At 34.1% G+C, this 26,780-nt stretch overlaps 1 protein-coding gene across 1 annotated transcript in view; it reads right to left on the bottom strand.

Moving 5' to 3' along the window:
- Positions 1-2,349: 2,349 nt before the first annotated feature.
- The window catches only part of Smp_133740 (hypothetical protein), a gene marked incomplete at its 5' end in the record, with an annotated part of 35,140 nt that continues 10,709 nt past the window's right edge, over positions 2,350-26,780 (bottom strand). The window contains 12 exons of the mRNA XM_018789067.1: positions 2,350-2,835; positions 3,572-3,692; positions 5,522-6,069; positions 9,640-9,703; positions 10,510-10,681; positions 11,760-12,329; positions 14,180-14,519; positions 17,668-17,739; positions 18,279-18,390; positions 21,099-21,150; positions 22,297-22,602; positions 23,437-23,906. Of these exons, the coding sequence (XP_018654547.1) occupies positions 2,431-2,835; positions 3,572-3,692; positions 5,522-6,069; positions 9,640-9,703; positions 10,510-10,681; positions 11,760-12,329; positions 14,180-14,519; positions 17,668-17,739; positions 18,279-18,390; positions 21,099-21,150; positions 22,297-22,602; positions 23,437-23,906 (3,232 nt within the window). The 3' untranslated portion in view covers positions 2,350-2,430. The remainder of the gene's footprint in view (positions 2,836-3,571; positions 3,693-5,521; positions 6,070-9,639; positions 9,704-10,509; positions 10,682-11,759; positions 12,330-14,179; positions 14,520-17,667; positions 17,740-18,278; positions 18,391-21,098; positions 21,151-22,296; positions 22,603-23,436; positions 23,907-26,780) is intronic.

The raw sequence follows: 26,780 nt of genomic DNA, 5'->3' as shown, positions 1-26,780 counted from the left end.
ACTTTTTCGCATATGGTTTAGACTTTGTAATCTTAATAGACTTTTGAAGAACTTTCGCTTTAGAACTAGGCATTTGGATATGCGCTTCCAATGTTAAATTGGGAAATAACAGACCCATGTTTACATGAGATATACATTGGTTATCTGAGGTCACTACAGGTTTAAGTGACAAGCTAGCATTCTTCATTGAAAAATTAGAGTATTGGCCGACATGAGATATGTCAGCGGCATCAGTGCGTCCTACTACTGAGGCAACGAGATTCGTTGTATTTCCTACGTCATTATTTTCATTTATCATACGCTTTTACGTAAGCCCTTATTTGGTAGTTTTATCTGAGCATTCATAAAGTTAGTAAGTGTGCAGACCAACCGTTGGGATTCCCTCAGTTGTTGAGCTAATAAATGTGGATCAAATTCAAGCAAGATAGGGCACGGGGCTCCTAGTACTTTTTATTAAGGCAGATACATTGAACTTGAAAGTTAATTGCTACCAGTTTCGAATTCCTCACGGATTTAGGGGCGGTTTCGCCAAGTACGTTATAGACAATCACGTTATTTCGAGAGATCATTCGCTCAGTAACCTCGCTAGCGATGAAATCGATAATAGATGCTGCTTTGATAGTGTCTTCAAGTACCGCGGGAACCATATCCCTCGACAATAATAGCTCAAGGGGTGATGATGCCTTTAGTCCTTGCTTAAGATTATTATGCATTGATGAAAAGCTTGCAAGTGACCCCATTTTGGAATGTGTATCACTTAATTACTGATATATGCTGTCTGATTCATACTTAATATTATTGATGCTAATAGATCGTGACGTAAAACACCTTATTAAACTAGAAAATGAGTCATCTAGCATGATGTGTAGGATAAGTCTGGTCTGAACACTCTGTTTTAATATGATGTTACTGAGCCTAGGACTATAGGCAATAACAACATTTTTATCATCCGAGTATTAAGGCTTTACGGGCTTGTTCATTAGATAGGTGACCCATTTTGATATTAGTGTTGATACTAATGCTACATATATACATCATATAATAAGACACAATGATAACCACATACTTTATATCAGACGTATTATTGTAGCATGATCACTGTCATACTCATGAATTCCTCACGCAACATCTTAGTTAATAAATAATTTCTTCTTCTCACAATCCGTTTTCAGATTCCTATGATTTGTAATGTAGTATTTTTTCAACATGGACTGATGAATTTTAGTGAATTTATTATTTAAAAACTAGCCATTATTTTAGGCTATTCCTAGTTGAAGAAAGACTACAATATGACGAGGATTTATTTTATGTTCACTTTCGATTGCTTCGAAATTACTGTGAAAACCAGGTTTAAAAAAACTACCTTTATTTAAAATATAAGGAAGAAGGTATTAATAATATTAATAAGGTCGGCAAGCAAACTACCCCACTCGCAACATTTCTAACACTTATGAAATGCAATTTGATAATTTATGTAGATAGATTTTTTCTAACCCGTAGGCAATATATATTTCGTAAGATGAAAACCAATAACTAGTCAATAACATTTGTGATTAGAATAATACACTTGTTTGTTTCCGTTGTACAACTATCTTGGCTTCATGTGAGATTGTTGGTTATTTACAAGAGGATCTCGGCCTTGGTGATCGTAAACATACTTCGAGATTATTACTACCTATTTCAGGCTGGTTACATAAATCTTGTCTATTAATAGAATCTACATATTCGTACAGTAAACCATTATGCTATGGAGGATTGGGTGTGGAAAATTTCAAATCCCCTTGGTCTTAACACGGTTAAAAAAATTTGCATCCAAAGCAAAACGATTTTAAATAATTCATTCGTGTTTACCATGAGTCTAAATTACTTCGAAATAGGGGTGAAAGGATATCACTGTTTTGTGAAAAATCTTTCTTAGGTAGATCCAGAGTATTCTTCAAGAAAAGTTCAGAGAAGCCCTGAAAACGCTAAGAAACATTTTATCCAACAAGCATAAACAGAATTCTCCCGGAAACGTCTAGAAATGGAAGTGACGCGTTCAGTCAGAAGATTTATCTATTTTCAAACTGTTGTCACCTAATTATGACACTTAAATTGCATTAGATCCTAGTTATCCAAATCTTCTATAGAACCCATGTTAAGTTAATTTTGAATCACATAGTATCTAATTAACGATATGAAAACAGGTTAGACGTGTCAAGTGAAGTTTACTTTTTACTAACTAGATCACTGGATATGGTAGTATATGAAATAAAATATTATGTGATTAACAATTTGTTTGGGCCGCTCAAACATTACTAGCCTACGTATGTGCACTGTTTAGGAGTGAAAACAAATGGAGGGATACGTATAAAAAGTAGCTTTTATCATACACCATAAATACAGCTGTTTCGGTGGTAAACAGTAAGAAATGAATATAAAATACATCATTCAAAAGTCTCCATTACACATTGGCGGTTTAATAGATGCACGATATACGCGATTTTCAAATATTGGATGCGAACCATTTTGATTTTGTTGCTGCTGCGATACTGATGAATCTTGAGGTAATATGAATTTGAGACGTTTACGTAAACTTGGTCGAAGTTGTGGCAGTAGTGGACGAACTTGATCGAGTACGCCATTGCCAACGTACATATATTTAATATGATACAACAGATCAGCTATTGTGTCGACATGTACTAATGGTACACCAGTTTCCGAAGGTAAATGTTCGCCTAATTGTTTTGAATTACTTATATCTATTGAAATTTCCGAATGATGGGATTTTTCATAATTTGATTTAGCTAAAACAGTATCAACTTTCCAAACAGCCCTGTAGAGTTCAGCAGTTAACTAAAAGTAGAAAAATTATGAAGCATATAGGATAAACTTTAGTTTTTATATAAGTTAGGTGAAGTCACCGGAAATTAAATGTCTGATAGTGAACTAATTTATTCAAGGGGTATTAAGTGGTCTACTGATACGTTACGGAGAAAAAAATGACATAGTATATCAAACTCAGTAATCCGCTACAGGTTCACCCAGTCAGTCTAGGTCATACTTCCAGTATGTGAGAGCTAGTGAGACTTGCTGACTGCTCATATCAGAAGCAGGTCAATGTAGCTAGGATATTGATATAAGACTTAGTGGATAATAATTGAATAACTCAGTGAAACAACGTACAATGATCTATCTATGATGTCAAATGGGAATATTCGTTATCAACCAGGACTTTCTAGCAGAAGAGATTACAATTCCTAACTAGAAAGTTGAAAAGTTCTATCGTTTAAACGACCAGGAAGGAGTAATGAGCAAATGAGCAAACAATAAATTTTCGAGTTTTGCAAGTCATCAATTCACTTATGATTTCAATACACAGGTAATCGAAAATGATAAATCAGAATTATTCATTATCTTTTCTATATTTTGTTTTTTTTTAAAGGTATTGCATAAATTTGAGCAAGAGAGAGATAACACGTCTACAACATATTTGATGTTATCTTTAGGAAAAATAGATACAATTCATGCAAAGATAGCTTTCTACTTAAACATGGGGCATTCCGTATATGAACCGGCAAAAAATACTTACATCGACTAATTTTGCTGGACGCTCTGAGTGCAAAGATCCCATTAATGGTGCTACCAGATAAAATGCCATCAGTAGTTGAGCTTCAGTACGTAATTCCGGTAAGATGAGATCTGAGAAAATGCTTTGAAAAAATTGAATGAAAATCAGGATGCGCAAAATCATACATATATAATAAAAACTGTAAGTATGTTAGATAAAATTCGCCTGTAACTTTTCTAGGGTTACTGCCGGTCCCAAGCCCGGATAAAGAAGGAGGGCTGGGAATGGGGTCAGCAACCCCATCCCGTAAAAAACAGCCTTGCTAACAAACGCTAATCATGTTGGACAGGTGTACTTTAATGTTAGTAAGACTGAGTGAAAAGCAAGTAATCGGAAAGCGAACCCCACTAAGTTACAAGATAGTATAAATATCTCTTGGAATACAAACGGAGAGCTAAAAGTAAGATCTAAAAATATATAGCACAACGTAAAAACATGAATTGAAAGGAATTGGTGTTCAGTACTAATTTGAATGAAGTACACAAGTAACAAATCAACTAAGTAGATGCAAAATAATGTTCGTGTTTAAGGGAAATAATCCACTGATAAATGTTAAACGGATTGGTTTTATTCAAATATTTACTGGTTAACAAAGTATTTCCAAAATAGCTGGAGAAATATACAACCAAAATGTTATTATGAAATGATGGTCACTGTTTACCTAACATACGTTAATACTTCTGATGAGTACATTGAGAATGAAATCACCAGTCAGATTACAACAATAAGCATCGAATATGGTTTTTAGAATGAATGGTTTCAACTCACTTATGCAAAAGACAGAAAACCAGGCGGTAGTTTGAGGGTCAAACCTTTTCTACACATGAAGTCTCGATAGCTTAGCTACGTTCTGGCTCACCAACAGTAAAATTTTATCACCTGTCATTTACCTCTCGCGAAATCAAATGCAAAACACAGAGAGAAGCACATTTTTATCCTCATCTAGAGCTCGTACACTAAAGGTATATAATCAACACACTTTGATCAAATTTTGAAGTTTTCCCATCATACAATGGTAACAGCTAAAAAGCAGTTGAAGAATAACCTGGGATTCCCAAGATTATATATTGAGAATCCCCAGTCTGTAGAGTTAACCATGCTGTAAGTGAGATGAATGACAGTTACGCCATGTCGCGAAGTTAGAAAATGTTCACCAATCATTACTCAATGTTACGTAGTTATCAATGGCTAACCAATGGCATCTAAGTAGTTTATACTTCAATATATAGTATCCATATGACACCTATAAATCTATACTGTATACAGTCTAGGTGAAACTAATCGCGATTCTTTGATTCGGTTCACAAGGTTTAAAAATTAGTGTACATACAAAGTAACAATTTATGTCCTTTGGTTAAGAAATATTTCCGAGATAACTACAACCAATTTAATTTTTCGGATACCATAGAACGAAACATTGTGTTGATATAATGAGCTAAGAGGTCAACATACCATTGACCTGAGAAGAAATATCATTTTGTCTGAAACGTTGAAGAACCTTTGAACTGATTGGCTACCTCTACAACTGTAACTCATGAATGATACGAGAAGAAATTCAGCCTTATTTGACAGTTTTTTGAGCAAAATTTTGCGGATAAATGATAGCTTCATTTTCTTATCATGTGCACTTGGTTCGGTTGATGAGTGGTTATCATTTGATATGCACACCATTACAGTCATGGGCTCCATTTGGAAAACAATCAGTCTTACAACTATGCCGGTCATTCATTTTAATTTCGTATTAAATAATTACTTAGCCACAATAGCCATGGCAACAGTACTAGACACCTTTTTTTCAAAATGCTGCTCTAAGTGTTACCGTCAAACTGGAGCCTGCTAATTAGTTGGAATCAAGTGGTCAAGATATGATGCTATATATATATATAAACATTATGTGGAAAATAGGCTTACCCAGGTAACGACGCTAAATGTGATGTGTTAGCATGCGCCCAAATTGAATGCCATAAATTAGCCTTAACCAGGTATTCCATCACATCGGACGAAAACTCCAAGTTATTGAAATTCTCCTTCAGAGTTTTGCTTGCTTCTGTATTTTGATGTGACATCTCGATAACACTACAGCCACCATTACTAAGTATATCAACCAAATCAGAGTCTGTTTTCTGATCTAATGGAAGATATTTTTCAAAGAAATATAAAGCCACTTTTGGTGGTTTTAGTAGTGCACTATTTTCGTCTTTAAATGACGTAGCTTCGGATGCTAAAGTGACGTTATCTACAGAAGTCAAATTAACATCCAGCAATTTTCTATGACGTAAAGCTCTTGATGAACGACGCCACTTTGTATTAGTATTATGATCATTAGTAGATTTTACATCAGAGATGCACGTGAACATACTTTCTGGATCTACTGGATTCGATTCAGGTGTGGTGTCACAAAGAATTGGGTCATTGAATAGGGTGACACAAAATTTAAACAGAGGAAATCGGTAAACACTCTGAAAATAAGCGGCATTAATCACAAAAAAAACGAACAGTGATATATTTTTTTGAATTTAATTTAATAATAACCAAATTGTGTACGAGCTTAAAAATTTTCTCTAAATACACAGTTTGGACGAAAACAGTTTGTCCAATGCCCGTTTTGTTCACCGAGTACAACTTCGTAAAGAACTGTGAACTGATATAAATTTCTTATTTACATGTTAAAATCTTCAAAATGACTTTCAAATTTCTAACTTTAATTGAGATATAATTTAAGTGACTTAATAAATACATGGATGGTATTCATCACAGGCTGATTTTAATTGGGGTATCATTAAAAACAAGGGAGAACTAGACGAGTGTTGCATCATGAACGGTGAGATTGTGTAAAATTCAGTGGTCTGATAATTAAGCGGTCATCGAGAAATATGAAAGCGTTCGGTTTAGTCCTAGATAGGGTGGGAGGAGAGCAATGCTGAAGAGTTCAATATTAGGACGAATCAGCCGACCTACTGCCCTCTGGTGTTCAATAGTACTACAACAGATATCGATATGTGACGAATATCGTCTGTAGATTAAAATATTTTCCACAAAACCACTTCATCTAAGCTTAATGAATAAGATAGAAAATCAACTGACCAGATCTTTAAAAAAGCTCAGAGATCAACAGATAATTTCACCAGACATATATGAATCAATCAAGCCGACAGGTACTCATTTACCTAGGTTATACGGACTACCGAAGGTACATAAACCGGATATCCCATTGAGACCAATTTTAGACATGTACGATTCTCCTTACCATATGGTAGCAAAGTGGTTAGTAAACGTTTTAAAACCACTTCACAAACACCTAGTAAAACACAGTATTAAGGATGTATTCCAATTCGTCGACAAGATTAAAAACAAACATGAAAGGTCAAAAGATGATGTCCTTTGACGTAACGTCATTGTTCACAAATGTCCTGTTCAGAGAGACTGTAGAATGTATTTGTGAACAGCTTAGAGAACAAGAAATGGAGACCATCAAAGAATTACTACTAAAATGTATTATGAATGTACATTTCAAATTCAGTGGTGAAATCTACAGACAAATAGATGGTGTCGCGATGGGTTCACCCCTAGGTCCCATATTGGCTAATATTTTTCTCGCGAAACTAGAAAACGGCCCACTGACACAACAGATTGAAAAGTTTTCACTTTATTGCCGATATATGGACGACACGTTCATCCTATGTAACGACTATACTAATTAGAGGTCAAAACTCAATGAGACAATACAGCTCATCCGTCTACAAAATTCACATGTGAGGAGGAAAATGGAGGTAGGATCGCTTTTCTAGATGTTCTCCTTACAAGGAGAAAAGACGGTTCATTAAGGAGAAATATAAACAGGAAAACATCGTGGACGGGTCAGTATACTAACTTTCTTAGTTTTGTTCCTCTACAGTACAAAAGGAACCTAATTAAGACATTACACTATAGAATCAAGACCATATGCTCTGAAGATACGGTCGAAGAAGAAACAAAAGCATTATACACTACCCTGAGAGAAAACGGATACCCAGAGAAATTAATAAATAAAAACATAGCTAATAAAAGAGAGCATAAAGAATGTCTAACCGTGAATAAAAAGCCTCTGTATATAGGTCTACAATTCAGAGGTGACGCACGCTAAGACTGAAGCTACGAAGATCAATCCAAAGGACTTAGTGCAGGTAAACTGCAACTAAGTTTTACATACGTCCAATGATCACGCCGATGTTGAAAGATAAATTGCCTAGACTAGCCACTTCGTTCTGTATCCAACAATTCAACTGCTCCTGTGTGGCAAGTTATGTAGGTAGATGTTCTAGGAATTTGTATATTCGGGCTCGTGAACACCTTCCAGTGTGGTTAAGCAAAGATGTAGTCAAAACGGTTAACAGCTCCATTTTAGCCCATTTAGTTCAGATGGGAGATAGAGCCAACATGGAGCAATCTTTCACAATAATATATCGTGTTAACAGCAGTCTACCTAATTCTGTCAGACTGAGAACCCTGCAGACGGCTGAGGCAATTGCTATTCGGATCAAAAAGCTAGAGCTTTGCATCCAAAATAAATATGTCCAGCCGCTCCTTTAACCCTGGCCAACTTGTTAATATGGTGACGTTAATTTGATTGATGTTCATTTTTATATCCTAAACATAATTTATCTACTTATCTTACAAGTCATTATTATTATTATCACACTTGCTAACCTTTTAGAGAAATTTATTCAGCATCCACCCCTATTTACTATATCTGACCTAATTCATATTATTCTACATATTACGTAATTTCTGATTTGTAATCCTATTGTTCTATCTCACCCTATGTCAACTATATTCATTCTGATCATTTATCTTACGATTTTATTTCACTTATAAACGGATTCAAGTTAACACTTCATATTAGTCAGCTCCAACATTAACGATTCGATTTTATTGTATATGACAAACAACACTCCTTGATTCACATGTTACAGTTTCTAAAATGATGTACTCTGACTTAAACTTGGCCAATTTTTTATGGATTATTAATTTGGATTTATAATTGTAGAACTTGATGAGAAATTATTGAAAAGAATATTCTTCGTTCATATAATTGTAGCTTGATGAACAGCTGGTAATTTATGGATGATGATGAAATTCGCCTAACGAGTGCATCCACTATTTGCGTTCTGCCAAATTATAATCTTCTGAATTCTTCATGTCCCAAATTTATTTCACTAGATTATACTACTTGAATAACATCTTCAAACCCTAATCTTTCCGATTACTGTTTATACTCTTACTACTTCTACCACTATGGGGGTTTGAATCGATGACTACATCTCTGTGCTAATGTGGTAGGGCAACTCGAACTGATGTACGTACATACAAAGTTCTATGTTGTGAGTGACTGAACGAAAAAACTTAATGGTTTGCTTGTTGGAGAATAATGACATAATTTCATTACTACTTATTCAGATTCTAAAGAAAATGAACAGCACAAATTGTCTTCACCTGATAGAAATTAATCAAAGTGTCATCATTATGTTGTATAAAATAATACAACTAATACATTAAATTTGGTAGGCTCAACAAGATATTAGTTGAAATAAGAGTGATAATGTGAGACAGGTTTTAAAATGTCTGAACTAAAAGGGACTAAAGAGGGAATAAAGAAAATTTTCGTTTTGACTTTAATTTCCAAGCGTGTACCACGTGGTTCCTGTTCATGGAAAACTTCACATACGGTTGAACTGAAGTAGATATATCCAACTTAAGAAAACTGTTTCTCGTCTTTTTACGATCAGATTATCACTCATTTAAATCACCGTAATCTTACCGGTTTATTCGAGCAATTTTATTGCAAAATAGGTCCTTCTGAATAAGAAGACTGTGTCTCTTTTGTAAATCATTCTAGGTAGTTAGTCAATTGATTTACTGGAAGATACTTTGAAAAAGTCGTCAAAGACCAAATAGATGTTCGATTCTGAATGTTGGTTTAATATTAAAAATAGATTTTCAGAATCATGTTGCAATTCGCCCAAATTTAAATTTGAAAATGATTAACTCACAGGTAAAATAACAGCTAGGGCGCCAGTGATATTTAGTAGTTGATTGAAATACATATGTTTCGCACTAATACAAGGAGAGTAAAATATTTTTTTCACATAAATAAAATGAAAGGAAAATAACAAAAACCAGAAATCTCTGGGAAATTGAAAAGGTAATTTGACAAATTAAATAAATGTATAGTTCACTACTGACACTATTAAGATATTCATCCTTCTATTTAATGTGTGAAACTCGTATTTTCAGTTATTTGAGTTTGCATGTTTATTGCTGGATGATTCCCATTTCAACCCCTCCTACATAAAATAATCCATGTATAGTATTCATATCAGTATTTCAATGACAATAAAATGAATTAATTCATTTTCCTTTAAATTTGCTGCTTATTTTGATATACACATATATCAAGGTAAAATTGATCTTAACTTGTTATCAAATGGTCTGTGAACAAAAATGATTTTTTTAACGCCCGTAGAGATGAAGGGATATATGTGGATGTGTGTACTGTGCAAGTAGTAATGTCATGAGACGATTTCAAGTCTTTTCTATCAGTCTTTGAATGTTTTCCTGTTGGAATAAAACAGAAAGTCAAGCAACGGAATTTAACATTCTTTTATTTCGAGCCCACGTCTTATCTAGCTTCAAAATAATCATAAATAACTAGGTTTCAAAGTAAAACAAATATTTTATTCAAGTTTTAAGAATTTCGTGCTGACATTACTACCGCACACTATAAATTATTTCTTAAACGGTTCGATAAAATCAAGTATGAGATTTTTTTTACAAACAATTCACTTCCAATGGACATACAATCAAAATATACATAAATGTGAACTAAAAAATAAACAGATTTTATACTCAAGACAACTGACCAATTAGTTAGCAGATCAGATACAACTGATGTAAGTTCACTGGGCGACATAAAACTGGACATTAATTCAATTGAAGCAGCATATAATCCTGCAGTTTGAATGCACACGGACTCTTCATAATTCCAAATTCTCCATGCTGCTGAATGGCCATAAATTCCGTGTCTTTGGTTGGCTATAATGGAAGAGAAAGAGGATAAATCTGTTTTATTAGGTTGTATTACATGATTAATTGAATACTTCATATCCATATCAATTTGTAATATGAAAGTAAGCAGCTGCAGTTATTTGTTAGCTATGATAAAAACATTTACATCGGTGTAGTCCTGTGCTTCTATATAGTCAGTACAAAAAAAGTTAAATAATTTTTCCTTAAAATGCAAAACAATCAGGACCTACCACATTTCTTTTTAATTTGGGGACCAAGAAACGCTGAAAACTTTCATCTGTAGACGTTTGTATTAAGTAAACATTATTCCACAGTAGTAACGACGGTGAGACACAAAAGCTTATCATCAATAATCTTTCATAAGCATCTTCATATACGAGGACAAGATTGATTCCATCTATATTTTAATTTCGAGTCGAACAGTTGAATTCTATTACTGCTTGCCATATAAAAACTTATCTAAAGCAGAGCATACGATACTTTATTCAACCATTGCTTATGAATATATCAACGGATACTTAGCCATTTACTGATTTTCTTTTGCTTGTACCGTCAATCACCCATACATTTTCAAGATAGACAGTGTACCTTATTCGTATTATTATTGATAATTATATTGATACGCAAAATCCGTTTAAAGCAAGGTCAAACTGAGATGTACAACAACAACCTGTAATTCTCCATCTTCAATTACGGTTAATCAGAAACCTAACGAAATCTATTTCCCAAGTGACACGAGCAATCGAAAATTTTAAGCACAAATATAAAGGATCTATTTCTAGGAAATTCTTTGAAGTGTCCAAACTAGATGGTAAGATTACTTTCCTAACAAATACAATTAACTGTATTTATCAGTCAAAAGGAATTCAAAATATGACCTAGTATTCCTTTAAATTCTTACATGAAACCTGTACATATTGACTCAAATGCAATAGCTAAACAAAAAATGTAGTTATGTTCGGATCGCAGACCCGATAGACTTATACATATTTTAGTAACAGAATTTGAAGTCAAGCATAATATGCTTATATTCTAACTTGTCCGAGTAGAACATCATATTATGGACACAAAAATGTTTACTTACTTTTACATATTGGATCAATCAATCCAAATAAATATTCCCAATTGTATTTAAATATATTACAGGAATACCATGTCATAAACATTGACCTGAACTGTGTCTCAAATGATTCTGGATTAAGTAAGATATTCATAACAGACTGATCTGTGTTATCATGAACAATATTACAATCACTACTAACGTTACTGAGATTTCTACATATTACGTCGTAAAATACTTCTGACTGCTTTACACACAACAGAAGATTATTCCACCCTTGTTGTGTAAAAATACCATTTACAGAACTATGCTGTTGGTCAAAACCTTTTGAAGAACGATTTAACGCTGCTTTCATAGCTAGCCGCTGGTGTTTACTAATTATGCAGTGAACAAGTAACTGACACAATAGACGATCAACAATCCATGGAGTTTTGTCCATATCTGATTCAGATGAAGGTGAAGTATCAAGGTATTTAGTGTCTGACAACTGTAAATGATATGCTGGATAGCCTATATTTGATTTACACAGTAAACCTTTCATAGTAAATTCTGCATGATCATGTAATACTGTATAGCAGACGTTAACTGGACGTCCTGAAAAGTAAATTTTGGAAAAGGTATGTTTTTATTAAGTGACAAACACTGATTTAAAGTCGAATTTATCTTTACAAATATGTTTAACTCAACAAAACAGTCAATAACCTAACTCATTTGACAAGCGGATCACTAACCGCGATGAATAATCAAAGTTGATGGATTATCAGAAATTCATTTTGGAGATTCCATCAAAGTCAAGTAAACCACTTATGTGTTGTTCAGTCCGTGAATAAGTCTTAGACAACAATAACTGTTTGAAAAGGTTTCAGATAACCTGAGGTTATACCTAAACATCAATTTGAACAGACACTTAATCATTTCAGGTTAGAAAGTAGGAAGTTATAAAAACGAAAATAATTATCCAATAACCTTTGTTTTTTGTTTCACTAAACTAAATCACTATTCACAAGACATTAAGTGAACATTACGAAGTAATATGTTATAGCAGATCACCTACAATTGAGTTTGTTCATATCTAACTTATTTAACGGACAGTCATTCGTATAATAACAACCTATCTATACTATTGTACCTTTATTATTCTGGCACTTGTATGGATGTGTGCTTGAGCATTGCATACTACCTACGCATATATTCATTCTGCTAGTCTTACTATTAGTCGTTTAATTGATTTGATGATTCATTCATTCTATTATGTATGTATATGTACATTTTAATCCTGTTCACTGACCCGTTGACTCGCACACTCGTTCATTCGACTCACACGCTCAATCGCTTGCTTTTCGACACCACTATTATTTCGTGCTTGCTTAACGTGCCTGTAACTTTGGCAATCTGTGCCAATGATCAGTTGTTTCAAGTTCTATATTGATCATTAGGTAAAAAATATGAACACCTTTGATTCTAACTTAATATAACAACTATAGACAAACGAGTACATGTTTGCAACAAACCTGGGTCGCACTTACAAAAACGAGATTGCGTTTCAGTGAAAACTTACTTTCATAGTTGAAATTATGAGTCAATTGAAGCTAGACCACCATGGAAAACCTGGAAGCACTTACTTTGTTTGAACATACTTCCCACTATTTCCTTTAGTTTCAAAAAGAAATAGTTAAACAACACATGAAATAAAGATGGACGAATTCCCTGCTTCATGATAGTATAGAATTTGTTACGGACATAAAATTTCCAAGATATGCGAAACCATGTACAAAAAAGTATTTCCTCCACAATTAGATAAGGGTTATACAAGGTGTTAAGAAAAATATGCTTCAGCTGTCATCTGATTTCCCTTTTAAAAAGAGAGTTGAATCACACGATATAGAATTTGTTGTTTAACAATGTCTTCCTTGCTAAATTGACGTTAAAAAACAAATCTTCTGAAGCTACAATAAGTAGACTTATCTCAATGGCCTTCAGAAACAGTAATTGACTGTGACTTCTAATTTTTAAAAAAGGCACATAGATTCATTAAAAAGAATTATTATTATTATTATCATTATTCATTACTATTATTATTGACGCCTTTATTTAGTATTATATTTTGATATAATATAGAATCCTCAGCACGTTTCAGCGAAGAAAGTTTTCTTTTTGACAATATCATTTTCTGAAGTTGCACAGTCGTACTACTTTAAAAAGTATGTATTATTTTGAATAGAAAAATTATACCATGAGTGGATATCAAGTCTATGACAGAACTGATTCATGTTTCCGAAATCCATAACAACTCGATATAGGATAGAAATCCACTTTTAAGCACACTAATGACACGAATAAAAAGGAAAATCCCAATAAGTCTGGGGAAAAATTAAGAAACAGAATTGGTTATTAAGTCAAAAAGTATAAATTGAAAGTTTTTCTTCAAAAAAATGTTAACTTACTGTGATAACGAAACAAAGGAGCAATAGCTCGGCAAAATGGTATCAATAGAACAAATGGAACTTCGCACATTAAGAACTGCATTATTACAACTTCTAACAGTGGTAATAAACGTAATAACAAGTGACCATAAGATACGGGTAAATGTGGAGGTTTGTCAGTTTCCTCCAATGAGTCGTTACTAGTATTACAAGATATTGTACAAGTTTTTGGATATGTAATCCATTGATCAGGAATAATTTCATGCAAAGCACGAATGCATGAAAACCAATCACGACTAGACAATGGGTCAGAATGAGGTGACTTTCTCTGTGTATTTGAATCGCTATTATTAGGATTAGCCTATATTGAAGATAAAAGAAATGTTGAGAATAGTTTTAACAGTTTAAAATATATACATACAAGTGAGACTTCATTTTTGACATCCACTACTACAAATGCAAAGAATATCATAAAGTCGGGCGAAATTTCGGTTGTCACGATAGAACTTTAGTACGCACGAATAACAGTCTAAGATGGTTGAATGCAAACTGAATACCCTTTTTATTTTATTTTACAAGTATCTCATACACTGTATGATGTAAAGGCCGTGTAATAATAACGATATGTTTAGGAAAACACCAAGCACTTATAGGAATAATAAACAACACCCCACAAATGCCATGGTACGGTCAAGGGTAGGGAGAGTCAGATCTCCCTCACGAAATGCTCTCACATGGTCACGCGTATACAACCACTATCAGGAAAGTCCTAATCACTGTCTTCTCGCAGCAGGAATGTTATTTACGAAATTAAGAAGACAAAAAGTGAATGTCCAGCGCTTTAACTGGGTTGATGGACACAGTGGGTTCACCTAGGGGAGTTGGGAAACCTTGACTCCAAACCAATGGTGCACATGTGCTCCAAGATCTTGAAGGAACAAATGGCGTATGAATCAATTGTTAGTAACCGGCTACCATGGGAGTGCATCTTCTTACGTTGCTCCACTGCCTTGTGGGTCAGACCTTTAGGTCGAAGGCTCCGGGTGTGGCTCCCCAAGAAAACCACCTGCTTTGATCTTGGCACCCGGGTAGTATCACGGCACACATACAAATCAAGTGACTTGTGTGGCGCATATGTATTCGGTGCTCCTTTGTACCAATATTTTATGTTTTCAAATAAATAAATATTTATACATTATGGCATTATAATTCAAAACATAATAAAAGTAGACCAAAATTTTATCAAAATTATCTATTATTTGACATCATTCCATACACACGCTTCCATATGTTTTCCAACCGATACACTTCCTAAAATCCCTAGTTTGTATTTCTACCCTGAATAAGAATAATATTTCACATTGAAATCATGATAAACAAAACTGATCTCTATTAGAACATGTAAATAAGTAGGTTGTCAGCGGAATGATCATAACAGTAATAAAGTATTGAGCGAAAAATATAAATCAGTCTATTCGTTTATGAACTCGTATCGAACGAATGAGACTAAATAACCGTTCCTATTAATCAACTTACATACTATCTAGAGTTAAAATAGAACGCGTGAGGCTTAAACATAATAATTCAGTAATAAGGTATAAAATGTTATTAAATTATTAAGCCACTAGTTATTAGTCTGATCTGTTCTATAGATTGGGTAGTGAGAAGCACTGATACGGAAACAACACACATCAAAACAAATAAAAACTTTTCCTAAAGAAAAGAATGACCTCATATTTTTTATTCAAATACATTATTCCACTAGTGATTTGGTCCGATTGTGTAAACAGATAAACAATGATTCGATTCACAGTAAGAAGTTGTGAATGTTGGTATCTTGTATGCATGAGCTATTGGGAATTGAAAAGAAGAGAGAAAGAAAAGCTATGACTAGGTTTTTATTAAAAAATTAAACATTTTAAACGAAAATCTCTAGAGAAAAATTATTTACTTATAATTTAGTTATAATGGCGGTTATCAAATTGTTTTTTAGGCGATGATAATGATTCAGTCTTTTGAAAAACCGTTTTTTCCAGCTTGGCCATAAAGCAATCAGCCAAGAGAGCGTCCAGTGGCGACCCCACTGAAGCTCCATCAGTTTGTCTATAGAGGTCGACGTTACAATTGAATTGCACACTTAAATCTCAAAGAAGATGAACGATGAGCTTATTATCAATTGTGATCTCTACAAACTTCTCAGACCGTCTGGTTCTGCTACAGCAAGACTATACGGACTATCGAAAGTTTATGAAAAGGATGTTTCCCTAAGTCCCATAGTTGATACGAATAACCTTTCATATCATTTGATTGGTAAATGACTAGATGAAATTTTACAAGCTGCCAGAAATCACATTGAATAATTACAACTCCCTTGATTCATTTTGTTAATTAAATTAGAAATATCAATGTAAATGGTAGCAAAAATGATCTCATTGGATGACACTTCTCCCATTATAAATGTTCCACTCACATAAACTACATGTTTTTTTATGTGACTATATTGAAAATAACAAACTCGATATTCGTATCCCAAAACTTCATCTAAAAAAGCTATTTCTACCTTGTACTGTCAATGTATAATTCAGATTTAGTGGTTTCCATTTGAAAAACAATGGATGAAGTTTACTCACAAATCAGTCATTAGAATATTGGAATGCCATTTTACTTTCATCATTCCAGTATTCCTCAGTACTTACATGGAAAACAAATGACTTTTGACTTTTAACATAACATGTGTCCAGTCTTCAAGACATAACTATCTCATTTACTAAGCAAAACATCATCAGTAGGAGTTGATCGAAATTCTGGTGTCTAGAGTAAACTCTAAACAATGCTACCACTCAATACAAAAAAATTAATAAACTAGAAATCTAGAATAAGTCGAATATTTGGTTCAACAACAGTGTGAATGTCGGACGTGCTTTACAATAGAATATAGTAATCCTAGACACCAAACGATGGGTAGAATCATATTAATAGGACTGGTAAACCTTGGATTTAATTAGGAACGAAAAACATTTCAAGTAATTGCTTAGTAAAGTGGATAAATTCGGCTCCGAACGAATGCAATTTCGAACTTGGGATTCAAGTACCACATATCATTTATACAAAATAAGGAGGCATATATAAATTGTTTCATAAATATCAAACGGCGACAGATTTGCAAAGTATCAATTGTTCCTTGAAATGAGCAACGAAAACAATTCAGCTCGTTTCACTCACAATAGATTAAATATTTGAGTCCAATTTTATTTACTAATTGAACAAAGATTGTGAGTAAATTTCACATATGATCAATTTTCTGTGACAAATTTCTCCAAAACCTATACTTAATAAGTGAATTATCTCGTATTTTTCATACAACCAAAACATTAAAAAAAAGTCAAATATTGATTGATAAAAGAACAGCAACACTTCTATTTAGTAGTATCTAAAAAAACGATAATCCCAATAACTCCCTCTGCCACAAGAGGTTAAATATAATGGATCGAAATAACAAAAAAGCTTACCAAGAACAATAGAAATCGATCTAATGGAATAACATGCCAACGTATACAGAAATCTGACAATGTAGAAAGACACTATAACAGAGAAATAAACATGAAAGTATAACATCCAAAGTGGAAAATCAACAAACAAAATAGTAAACGGAGTTAAATACATAGATAAATTATCGAGGCATTAGAACATCATGAACAAGGCTTTATTTAGTTCATTTGGAACTGGAAAGTAGTGTCTTTAGTCCACGCAAAATAAATAAGCAGCTTTTTATTAAATGTATTCTTAAAATAAAAAGATAGCTTTCTAGTGGACATATGTAAAACGGATCAAACGATGATAAGAATTAAACATTTGTAAAAGTTATTTTCAACATTTGGTTTATCCTCAATCGACTGTAATACGTGAAATAAAAGATTGATTATGTTGGGGAAAACGTCATCCAGATGAGAATTATTCCAACTATCTATTTGAACTGAACTTTATCAACGAAAAGAAAGTAGATAGAGCATAAGTAAGAACAAAGAAAACACCATGGAATATCCAAAACATAGAAATTTCGTTTTAAATAAGCACAAATAATTATTTCACAAGCTATGAAACTCCGATTGATCTAACTAACCTTATCGGTTGTAAAATTCACTTGTGCAGTGAACGTCAAAGAAGACACTATGTAATCACAAAGCATACGAAGTTGTCGATTGAGAAATCTGACAGATATATGGTGTAAAAGACTAATTAAAATAAACAGAAATAGAGTTTAAAATTACCGATTAGTTTGTAAACATTCAATATATTTATGTAAACATTAATTTTCAGGACATTATAGTTGAATAGTAGGCAGATATCATCCAAGTTGATACGCAGATTTTGCGTACCATGTCAAAACATCTTGAATACTACGTAAAAATCTGGTTAACTTTTGATCGAATTCACCAACTGTACAGTATATTTTGATGACTTGTGGAACCTTCAACATAATGGACCACAACTGGTGTGCTTGACCATTGAATTGAAAGTCATTTGCGTGAAAGAATACTCAATTACCTGTGAGAAAATCCGACCTAATCGACTCAGTAAATTTACAGTTTCAAAAGCAATAAACCGGTTAAGAGTAACAAGCTCTCATAGGTGTAGTTACCATTTATAATGTAGATAGAAAATCAAGCATAGAATATAAAAGGTCTACATACCTCTCTTAAACTCATTAAAACCATTTACTACTCTATACACCTTCATTAAACCAAATGATTGAAATAGAGTGAAAGAAACAGAAATTTTATAGGAAATCGACAAGGTAATTTATTATCTAAAGCGGTTATAAATAACCAACTAACCTGATTGGTTTATTCGGTATATTTTGATATTCCATGAAATACCGAAACAATAAACTACATTTCAATAGCAAAATAAAAACAAAAAAACAGTTTTGAATTGCGAAGAAGAAAGTAAAAATAAATTTCCTGTGATATAATGTTAGTAGAAAGTTAATACACAAAAATTGTTGACGATCAATTTTGTCAATAATAATCATATTTCAAAAGACACTGTTTCAGTATTCGATTGCTGAGTCCTATGATTTATCTTCGCTTCACTGTGGGTAGCCAGACAGACTACATGCGAAAAAACACAATTGGAAGACGTGAGAACGAATCTATTTTTGGTTTATGAGTAAAATTAAACCAGTCAATAAAACTACAACAGAATGGCAAAACGGATACCCCATCAAGATTCCAAAGAAAGAAAATCTGAACAAGTGTGAGAGCTACAGAGGCATCACACTACTGGCAGAACCAGAATGGTTTTCAACAGCGTGTTGCTGAATCGGATGAAGGACTAAGTGGACGTCCAACTTCGAGATCAACAGGCTGAAGTCCGTAAGGATCGGTCATGCACAGATCAAATCGCATCACTACAGATCATCATTGAACAATCAATTGAATGGAACTCGTCACTATACATCAACTTCCTTGATTATGAAAAAGCAGTTGACAGTGTGGATAGGAGAACACTATGGAAACTTCCTCGACAATATGGAGTACCTGGGAAGATCGTCAACATCATACGGAATTCATACGACGGACTACACTGCAAAGTCGTGCATGGAAGACAGCTGACAGATGCATTTCCAGTAAGGACCGGAGTCCCACAAGGCTGCCTACTCTCCTCCTTTCTCTTTATTCTGGTACTTGACTCGATTATCAAGACTTATCAAGACATGCCACAGGAGGCACGGAATACAATGGACAGCTTGGATGTAACTAGACGATTTGGACTTCGTCGATCACCTGGCCATCCTATCCCATACACATCAACAAATGCAGGTCAAGACAAACTGTGGCAGAAGCCTCTACATCAGTAGGCCTCAACATACACAAGGGAAAAAGCAAGATCCTCAAATGCAACACAGTGAACACCAACCCAATCACACTTGATTGAGAAGCTCTGGAATAGGTGGAAACTTTCACACACATTGTCGGCATTATTGATGAACAAGGAGAATCTGATGCAGATGTAAAGGCGAGGATTGGCAAAGCTAGGACGGCATTTTTACAATTGAAGAACATATGCAACTCAAAACAACGGTCAGTCAGGACCGAAGTCAGAACCTTCAATACAAATGTCAAGACAGTTCTATTGTACGGAGCCGAAACTTGGAGAACTGCCACAACCATAATCGAAATGGCAAGGGCATCTGTAAACAATTGTCTACACACGATACTCAATGTCCGTTTGCCAGATGCCATCAGCAACAGTCTACTGTAGGAGAGAACAAACCAGCTTCCATCTGAGGAGGAAACTAGGAAAAGACGTTAGAAGTGGATAAGACACACATTGAGGAAATCATCAAACTGCATCACGAGGCAAGTACTAACTTGGATTCCTGAAGGGAAACGAAAAAGAGGGAGGCCAAAGAACACACTGTGCCGAGAATTGGAAGCAGATATGAAGAGAATGAATAGCAGCTGGAAAAGATTGACCAACACAGATTTGGATGGGAAGTGCTAGTGAGCAGCCTATGCTCCTACAAGAGGAGTAACATGCGTAAATAAGTACAAGTGACGCGAGTTGGTAAGAGTCAATCTAGTTTCCTGAATCCGTGCCGACGTTTCGTCAGACACCAGACCATCACGACTGATGAGACTCCAATGATATGTGAACCAGTCGATGTTTTTAACTACTTTACTCCGTGTCATTAATTCAGGTCCTGAAGCAAACTAATCCTGAAGTAACAATCTACATTTGGAAGGACACACACACAACTGTAAAGAATTGCCAAGGACAGATTTGGATGTAGAATGCTGGTGGGCGGCTTATGTTCCTCCAATGAATTTGCATTATTCTGCCACGTTCGTTGTTCTTGATTTATTCAAATGTAAAAATAAGAAAAGTTGCAGGATATAACAGTTATTTTAACAATTAAAAAGTCGACGGAACTCACCATAAGAACATATTACTCCGACTAACTGCATCGCTCCATTCAAAATTTCTATCTAAAATAAAAGTGAAACAGGAACGTGAAAGGACATGGAGAGTGTCGATGTGTACTTTCTGCATACCCTCTGATGCTAAAACAATAAGATTTATGATTTTCGAAATCATGAAAACAATAGTATCTATAATCGCTTGATATCCACAAGCAAACGATAAAGATCTCTCTGTATAAAGTTAAACCCACAGAAATACCAACGCTGTTTGCTAAAAGTAACCATATAAATTTAATTCGTTGTTTGTTAATTTTTCCAAAAATGAATAAGAGTACAGAAATGAGGAAAAATAATAAAATAATTTTAACCACAGCCAAAGCAACCATTACCTTGCGTTCTGAATAAAAATGGGAGAACAAGTCGAGGCATTTGAAATAGGTAACTAGAGACTTCTAGAAGTATGATCGAATACTGAAGGTCTCATGACTTCTAGCGTATTGTAAACCATGATAATGTATACTATCCAGGATGGAGGGTTTGCGAGGATTGATTATTTCTTAATTTATAACACCGACTAACATTAGCTAGACAACTACTGAAAACCAAGAAGCACTGGACAGCCGCTCACCCTAGTATTAAATCCCTCACCTGTATGGATGCATGATTCCACCCATGATCGACCTAGAACTTTCAGACCTCGCCGTGAGAGCATACTTTTTGAACTGGTGAGTTAGCATCTGGCGATTTATATTTCAAACTCCAATCAATTTGTGATACTGCCCAGCCATCCCCCAAAGCCAAGGTAAATGCCTCATTATGGACGTAGTTGAACTCCATTGACAACGATTACTCACTACAACTCCTGAAATTACCTCTCAAGATTAGTGAACATGATTATTATCAGTAGACAGGATTCCCAGAGATTGTTGAGTTTCCTATTTCATATGAAGGACTGATCTTAGATAACCAAAACCCACCGTACTAATGATAATCATGTATTCAGTAGTGATTAATTTCAAGAAGTATTTTCAGATGTTGTAGTAAGAAATCGTGACTAGTGGAGTCTAATTATGTTGGGAGTAATGATATTGGAAGATGGTTGAGCAATATCGTGAAATGTTATTAAATGTTTGGGGAATCTTCATAATAAACCAACATAAATGTTACACATATGTTTAGTCTTTTCTTGTATTAAATAAAGTAAGGGCTTACTAGAAAAAGAAGTGTACTCCTCTTGTACCATTGAACAAAGTTTAGATAAACTAATAGATTTGTCTGTATATGGCAAAGTTGATTCCATTGACTCTACATTCATGGGATCCGATGATGGGAGACTACCAATGTTCAATTCACCTGTGTTTGGATTAGTTAACTGACGTATAACAAGAATTAGAAAATCAGGCAAACGTTTTGTAATTAGCTGAGGTAAATCTATCAGACTATTTGGACCACACTGTTCACACATGGAACGAATTTGTTCCACTAGATTCGGTCGAATTCCACTTGCTTCTTCCAAATCTAGATTAAATAGAGAAAATATAGAGGACTGGTAAATTGAAGAGGAAACATTTAAAAGTCTTGAATATTAAAATATAATGAAAGAAATTCAAAGCGTATAGTAGTTGTACGGTTAGAATTGATAGGACAGCTGGTTTAAAAACAAAATTGAATAGAGCCCAGACAGAGGAGCAAAGGACTACCACTTAATTTAACTTCCAGTACACGCACAATAAAATATTTGGACATCACACGGCTTAAGAAAATGTTTTTTGTGCAAGTGGTGAACTGACAGTTTGAGACAAGGAGTAGTTGGAACGAATGGTGATACGTGAAACTTTCTCCATCAAACGACTTCAATAGTTTAAATGGTTCTAAGATAAAGAATCTACATGTTTTTGCATGTTTTAAAAGAGAAGTCGAAGGCTTCAATGTTTGTTATCTGGGCCTAACTAAAAGAATGGATCCTTCATCCCATGTTTACTTCAGGTAACATGGCAATGAAGGGCGGATATTGATTCAATATAAGAAACACATAGATCAAATAAATTATTCAATGTAAGTCACGCAGCTGCTGAGAGACTTATCACCACCATCGAAAACATTCGCTTTAAGTTAGCCTTGGTATATCTTTAGCAGAACCAGTGTACGCGACATTACAATCAATTTTAATCAATATAAAGAAGACAATCTGTGATGTACTATGTGGTGAGCTAAAATTAAATGATACTCAATTTCTTAACAAGATTTGAAACATCAAATAATCCTATTTGAAATATATATACATATGGTATTTACGAGTGGTCCAAAGAATGGCACCACAATAAAAATAAAACTTTACGTTGATTTACTCACCAAAAGTATGATACATTTGCAATAAGGAGTATAATACAAAACGGTTAACTTCAACATTATCGCACATTAAGAATGGGTAACCAGGTATTGAATTCGGAAAACCCGTACTTCCTGATCCACCTGTAAGTGAATTCACACCCGTATTCGAGGATAATATTGGATCATTCGGTGGTTGTATAATACTAGAAGATGATATCGAAGTCAGTACGCCTGTATTTACAGGTATAAATGGTCGAATCATTGAAACAGAACCACTAGTTGTGTTATTCACCAAACCACTACCCTGTTGTGACATTATGTTCGAACTTTGTGGTTGTGATACACACGCAGAATTATTAACAGAGTGTAAACTGTTAGTTCCCGGTTGTGTTTGAGTAAGAGTAGAAGAGGTAAGAGCCGAACAAAACCCATAAATTACACAATCTGGTGCTTGTATGCTACGCGCAAATTTTATGATATTCCAGTCCAATCTAAATGAAACAAAGTATTTTGAATCAAATATCATTCAAAATGCATTTATGTTAATAATGTGTAATAACACAACATCAATTACTTTACATTGCTAGGTATAGAGTAGATGAAAAAACAGTTTAGTCATAAAAGTGGGACGTTTAATGAGACTTCAAAAGAGGGGACTAATTTACTTTACTTTCCAATATTTTCCACGGGGAATATTACCAACACAGATATCAATTGGCCGATAATATAATGACGCCCAACTGCACCGCCTTTTCATGAAATGAATATGAATAATAAATCGTTTGTTTTTTCCCGTTTTAATTACCTATTAGGATCCAAAAATTTGATTTATCTTTAAACGTACTTTTGAGAGTATACGAGTTTGCTGTACCTTTTCCCAGAAAAATGGTAAGTTTATATATATATATATATATATATATATATATATACACGTTATGTTGCTATGATAAAAAACCAACCAACCGGTTAGTAGTCTTATCTTTTAAGGAGAGTTCCTCAGGAGCTTGTATCAATAATTTAGTCTCGCGAACAATTATTAGCCGACTACATCGTATTGCTGCTGTTTAAAACAATTTGAATCCCGTTCGTTATCATAAATCATAATATCCAAATCCATAACACTAGAAACACTTATAGCACAGCTTTTTGTTGAAAAAGATGTACACAGGAAATAAAAGTACAACTTCATGGGATTACACCATTTATGCTATTATAGGTTTTTCTCTTTTACCAATAGTCACCAATCTAAGATTATATTGAAATTTAAATCCAGGAAACATTATACAATCTTAGTCATCTAGTCTATGAGTTTTCAAGTGAGCTAAAGTAGATACATAAACCTTTTAGTCCCGTTAAAGGTTTATCAAAAGTACGAAAATAGGCAAATCATCAAAGGGAAATAAATATCCTTACTCTGAATGCGAAATATTCCAACCACCTAACGGTCAAGTTATTTGATTGAAGAATCGAAAAAAGGAACACCTGCTTTGGTTTAGAAGTGCAACTAGTATTACTACTAGCCGTTAATCAAAAAGGTGCGATTCAAAATAGATAAATAAACCTATTATTTTTGAATTATAAAAACTAAACAACGCACATCGTCGACTATGGAGTAAAATCAAAAACTACTATCAAACTACGGATACAAAGAAGGAAACATGAGAACTGATAAAAACAGAGCATCTGACAACGATTAAGAAAATAAGTTACGTGTATAGTATTTCTTTTAAAACTCTAATAAGAATAGATGGTTTATCTGTTTGATAATAATTTCGCTGTATATCCAGATACTGTGTGAAGCTATTGTAGATGATGAAACCAACTTGTTAATGTAGTTTTATCAAAGACTTAATGATGTGAACAGAGAAATAAAGAAGCCATGACAAACAACGGAGGCCATTTTGGGGGACGTTATTTCACTTAATCCAAAGTTTATAAAATACTAACATTTAGTTTTGTCTCTAGTTTATTCCATAAACCTCTTTCTGTTCCAAAGATATTGCAATTTAAACGTGACCTTAAATACACTACTTTTCTACCCCAATGCCCAGTTTGGACATTATATTTTCTTAGTTGTCAACGAGTCAGGTGATAGAACAGTTTTCGTCCCTCTGCCCAAGGCCGTTAGTTTTTGTCTGGACTCATGCGTTTACGGCCTCAAGGCTAAACCAGTTAGCTTGTCATGTTAAGGTCTTAATGTTGTATATTACTGGTTAGACAGATCAAAGAAGTAACACTTATCTCCAGGAAACTGCTTTGTCGGGAAAGTAGCTAGCATCCATCAATAACTGTTACCGGAAATATTGATGAATTTGGAAATAAAGAAATATTGTTAACTCCATGACCATGACAGATAGATGTGACTACCGCTAGACTAGATGTTACACGAGTAAACCCATTAGTTATCCGTTTATGACTATCACTCAAATTATAACAAATCCATCAGATTAGAAAAGGGGTTAAGCCTCTGACTTGTAAATAAAGAGCTTCAGTTTTCCTAATTTATATAGTTATACCTTTTACCATTTGAAGAATTTGGGAATAACCTATTTGCAACGTTAAATTAGTGAAAAAGAATGGTCTATTAGAATTAAGGAGAGTTAGATCGACCTGATTATGATATGAACAACACCACTGATCAGTCCCAGATGAGAAGGTAAACTCCTATAATATCAGTCAATCTAACTTTCTCCACATTAGGTGCTGAACAGATAAACGCTAAAAGAAAATTCCAGTGTACGTGAATCGTCTTTCAGGTTCAGTATTGTAACTGATAGTGTAGAAAACATCGCTCGTGGTTTTCTTGAACTAAGCAATTTTGTACTTATCTGTACAATCTGTGCGTAAAAATGTTGCACGCAACAGCGTACATCACGCTCCAATTATAGACTCATAATGACTTGTTACTTATGATTTGAAAATCTTTTATTTTTGTAGCGATAAGTTGGCTAATGAATAAGTCTGAGTATCTGTCTTCCCTGAGATTATTGCGTAAGACACTCAGTTTTTTCCAATCATTTATGCAGAGTTTACAACTAATAAACTACGACTGCATCGTCATCCCGTGCATTGTCTCGGAGAGGTATGGATATGATTTCACAGGACGTTTTAAACAAATATGAAATAATAAAGAGTGAGGGGGTTTTGTGAAGATTTTAGTAATCTTATAGTTGAATTTATGAGTCAAGTGAAGCTAGACCACCATGGAAAACCTGGAAGCACTGGAAGAAACGGTCGTGATCGCCTCAATATTACTATTTAGTTACAAGTTTTAGCTAGGTTGGTTAGTGGCAATTAGGGGAATTCAGTACACATATTTCGTCCTACTATTAGGTGTAATAACAATGGCACGATCACAGAATATA

This window comes from Schistosoma mansoni, chromosome W, assembly GCF_000237925.1.
Source record: "Schistosoma mansoni strain Puerto Rico chromosome W, complete genome".
Lineage (NCBI taxonomy): Eukaryota > Metazoa > Platyhelminthes > Trematoda > Strigeidida > Schistosomatidae > Schistosoma > Schistosoma mansoni.
This window is presented reverse-complemented; position numbering and strand designations above follow the sequence as displayed.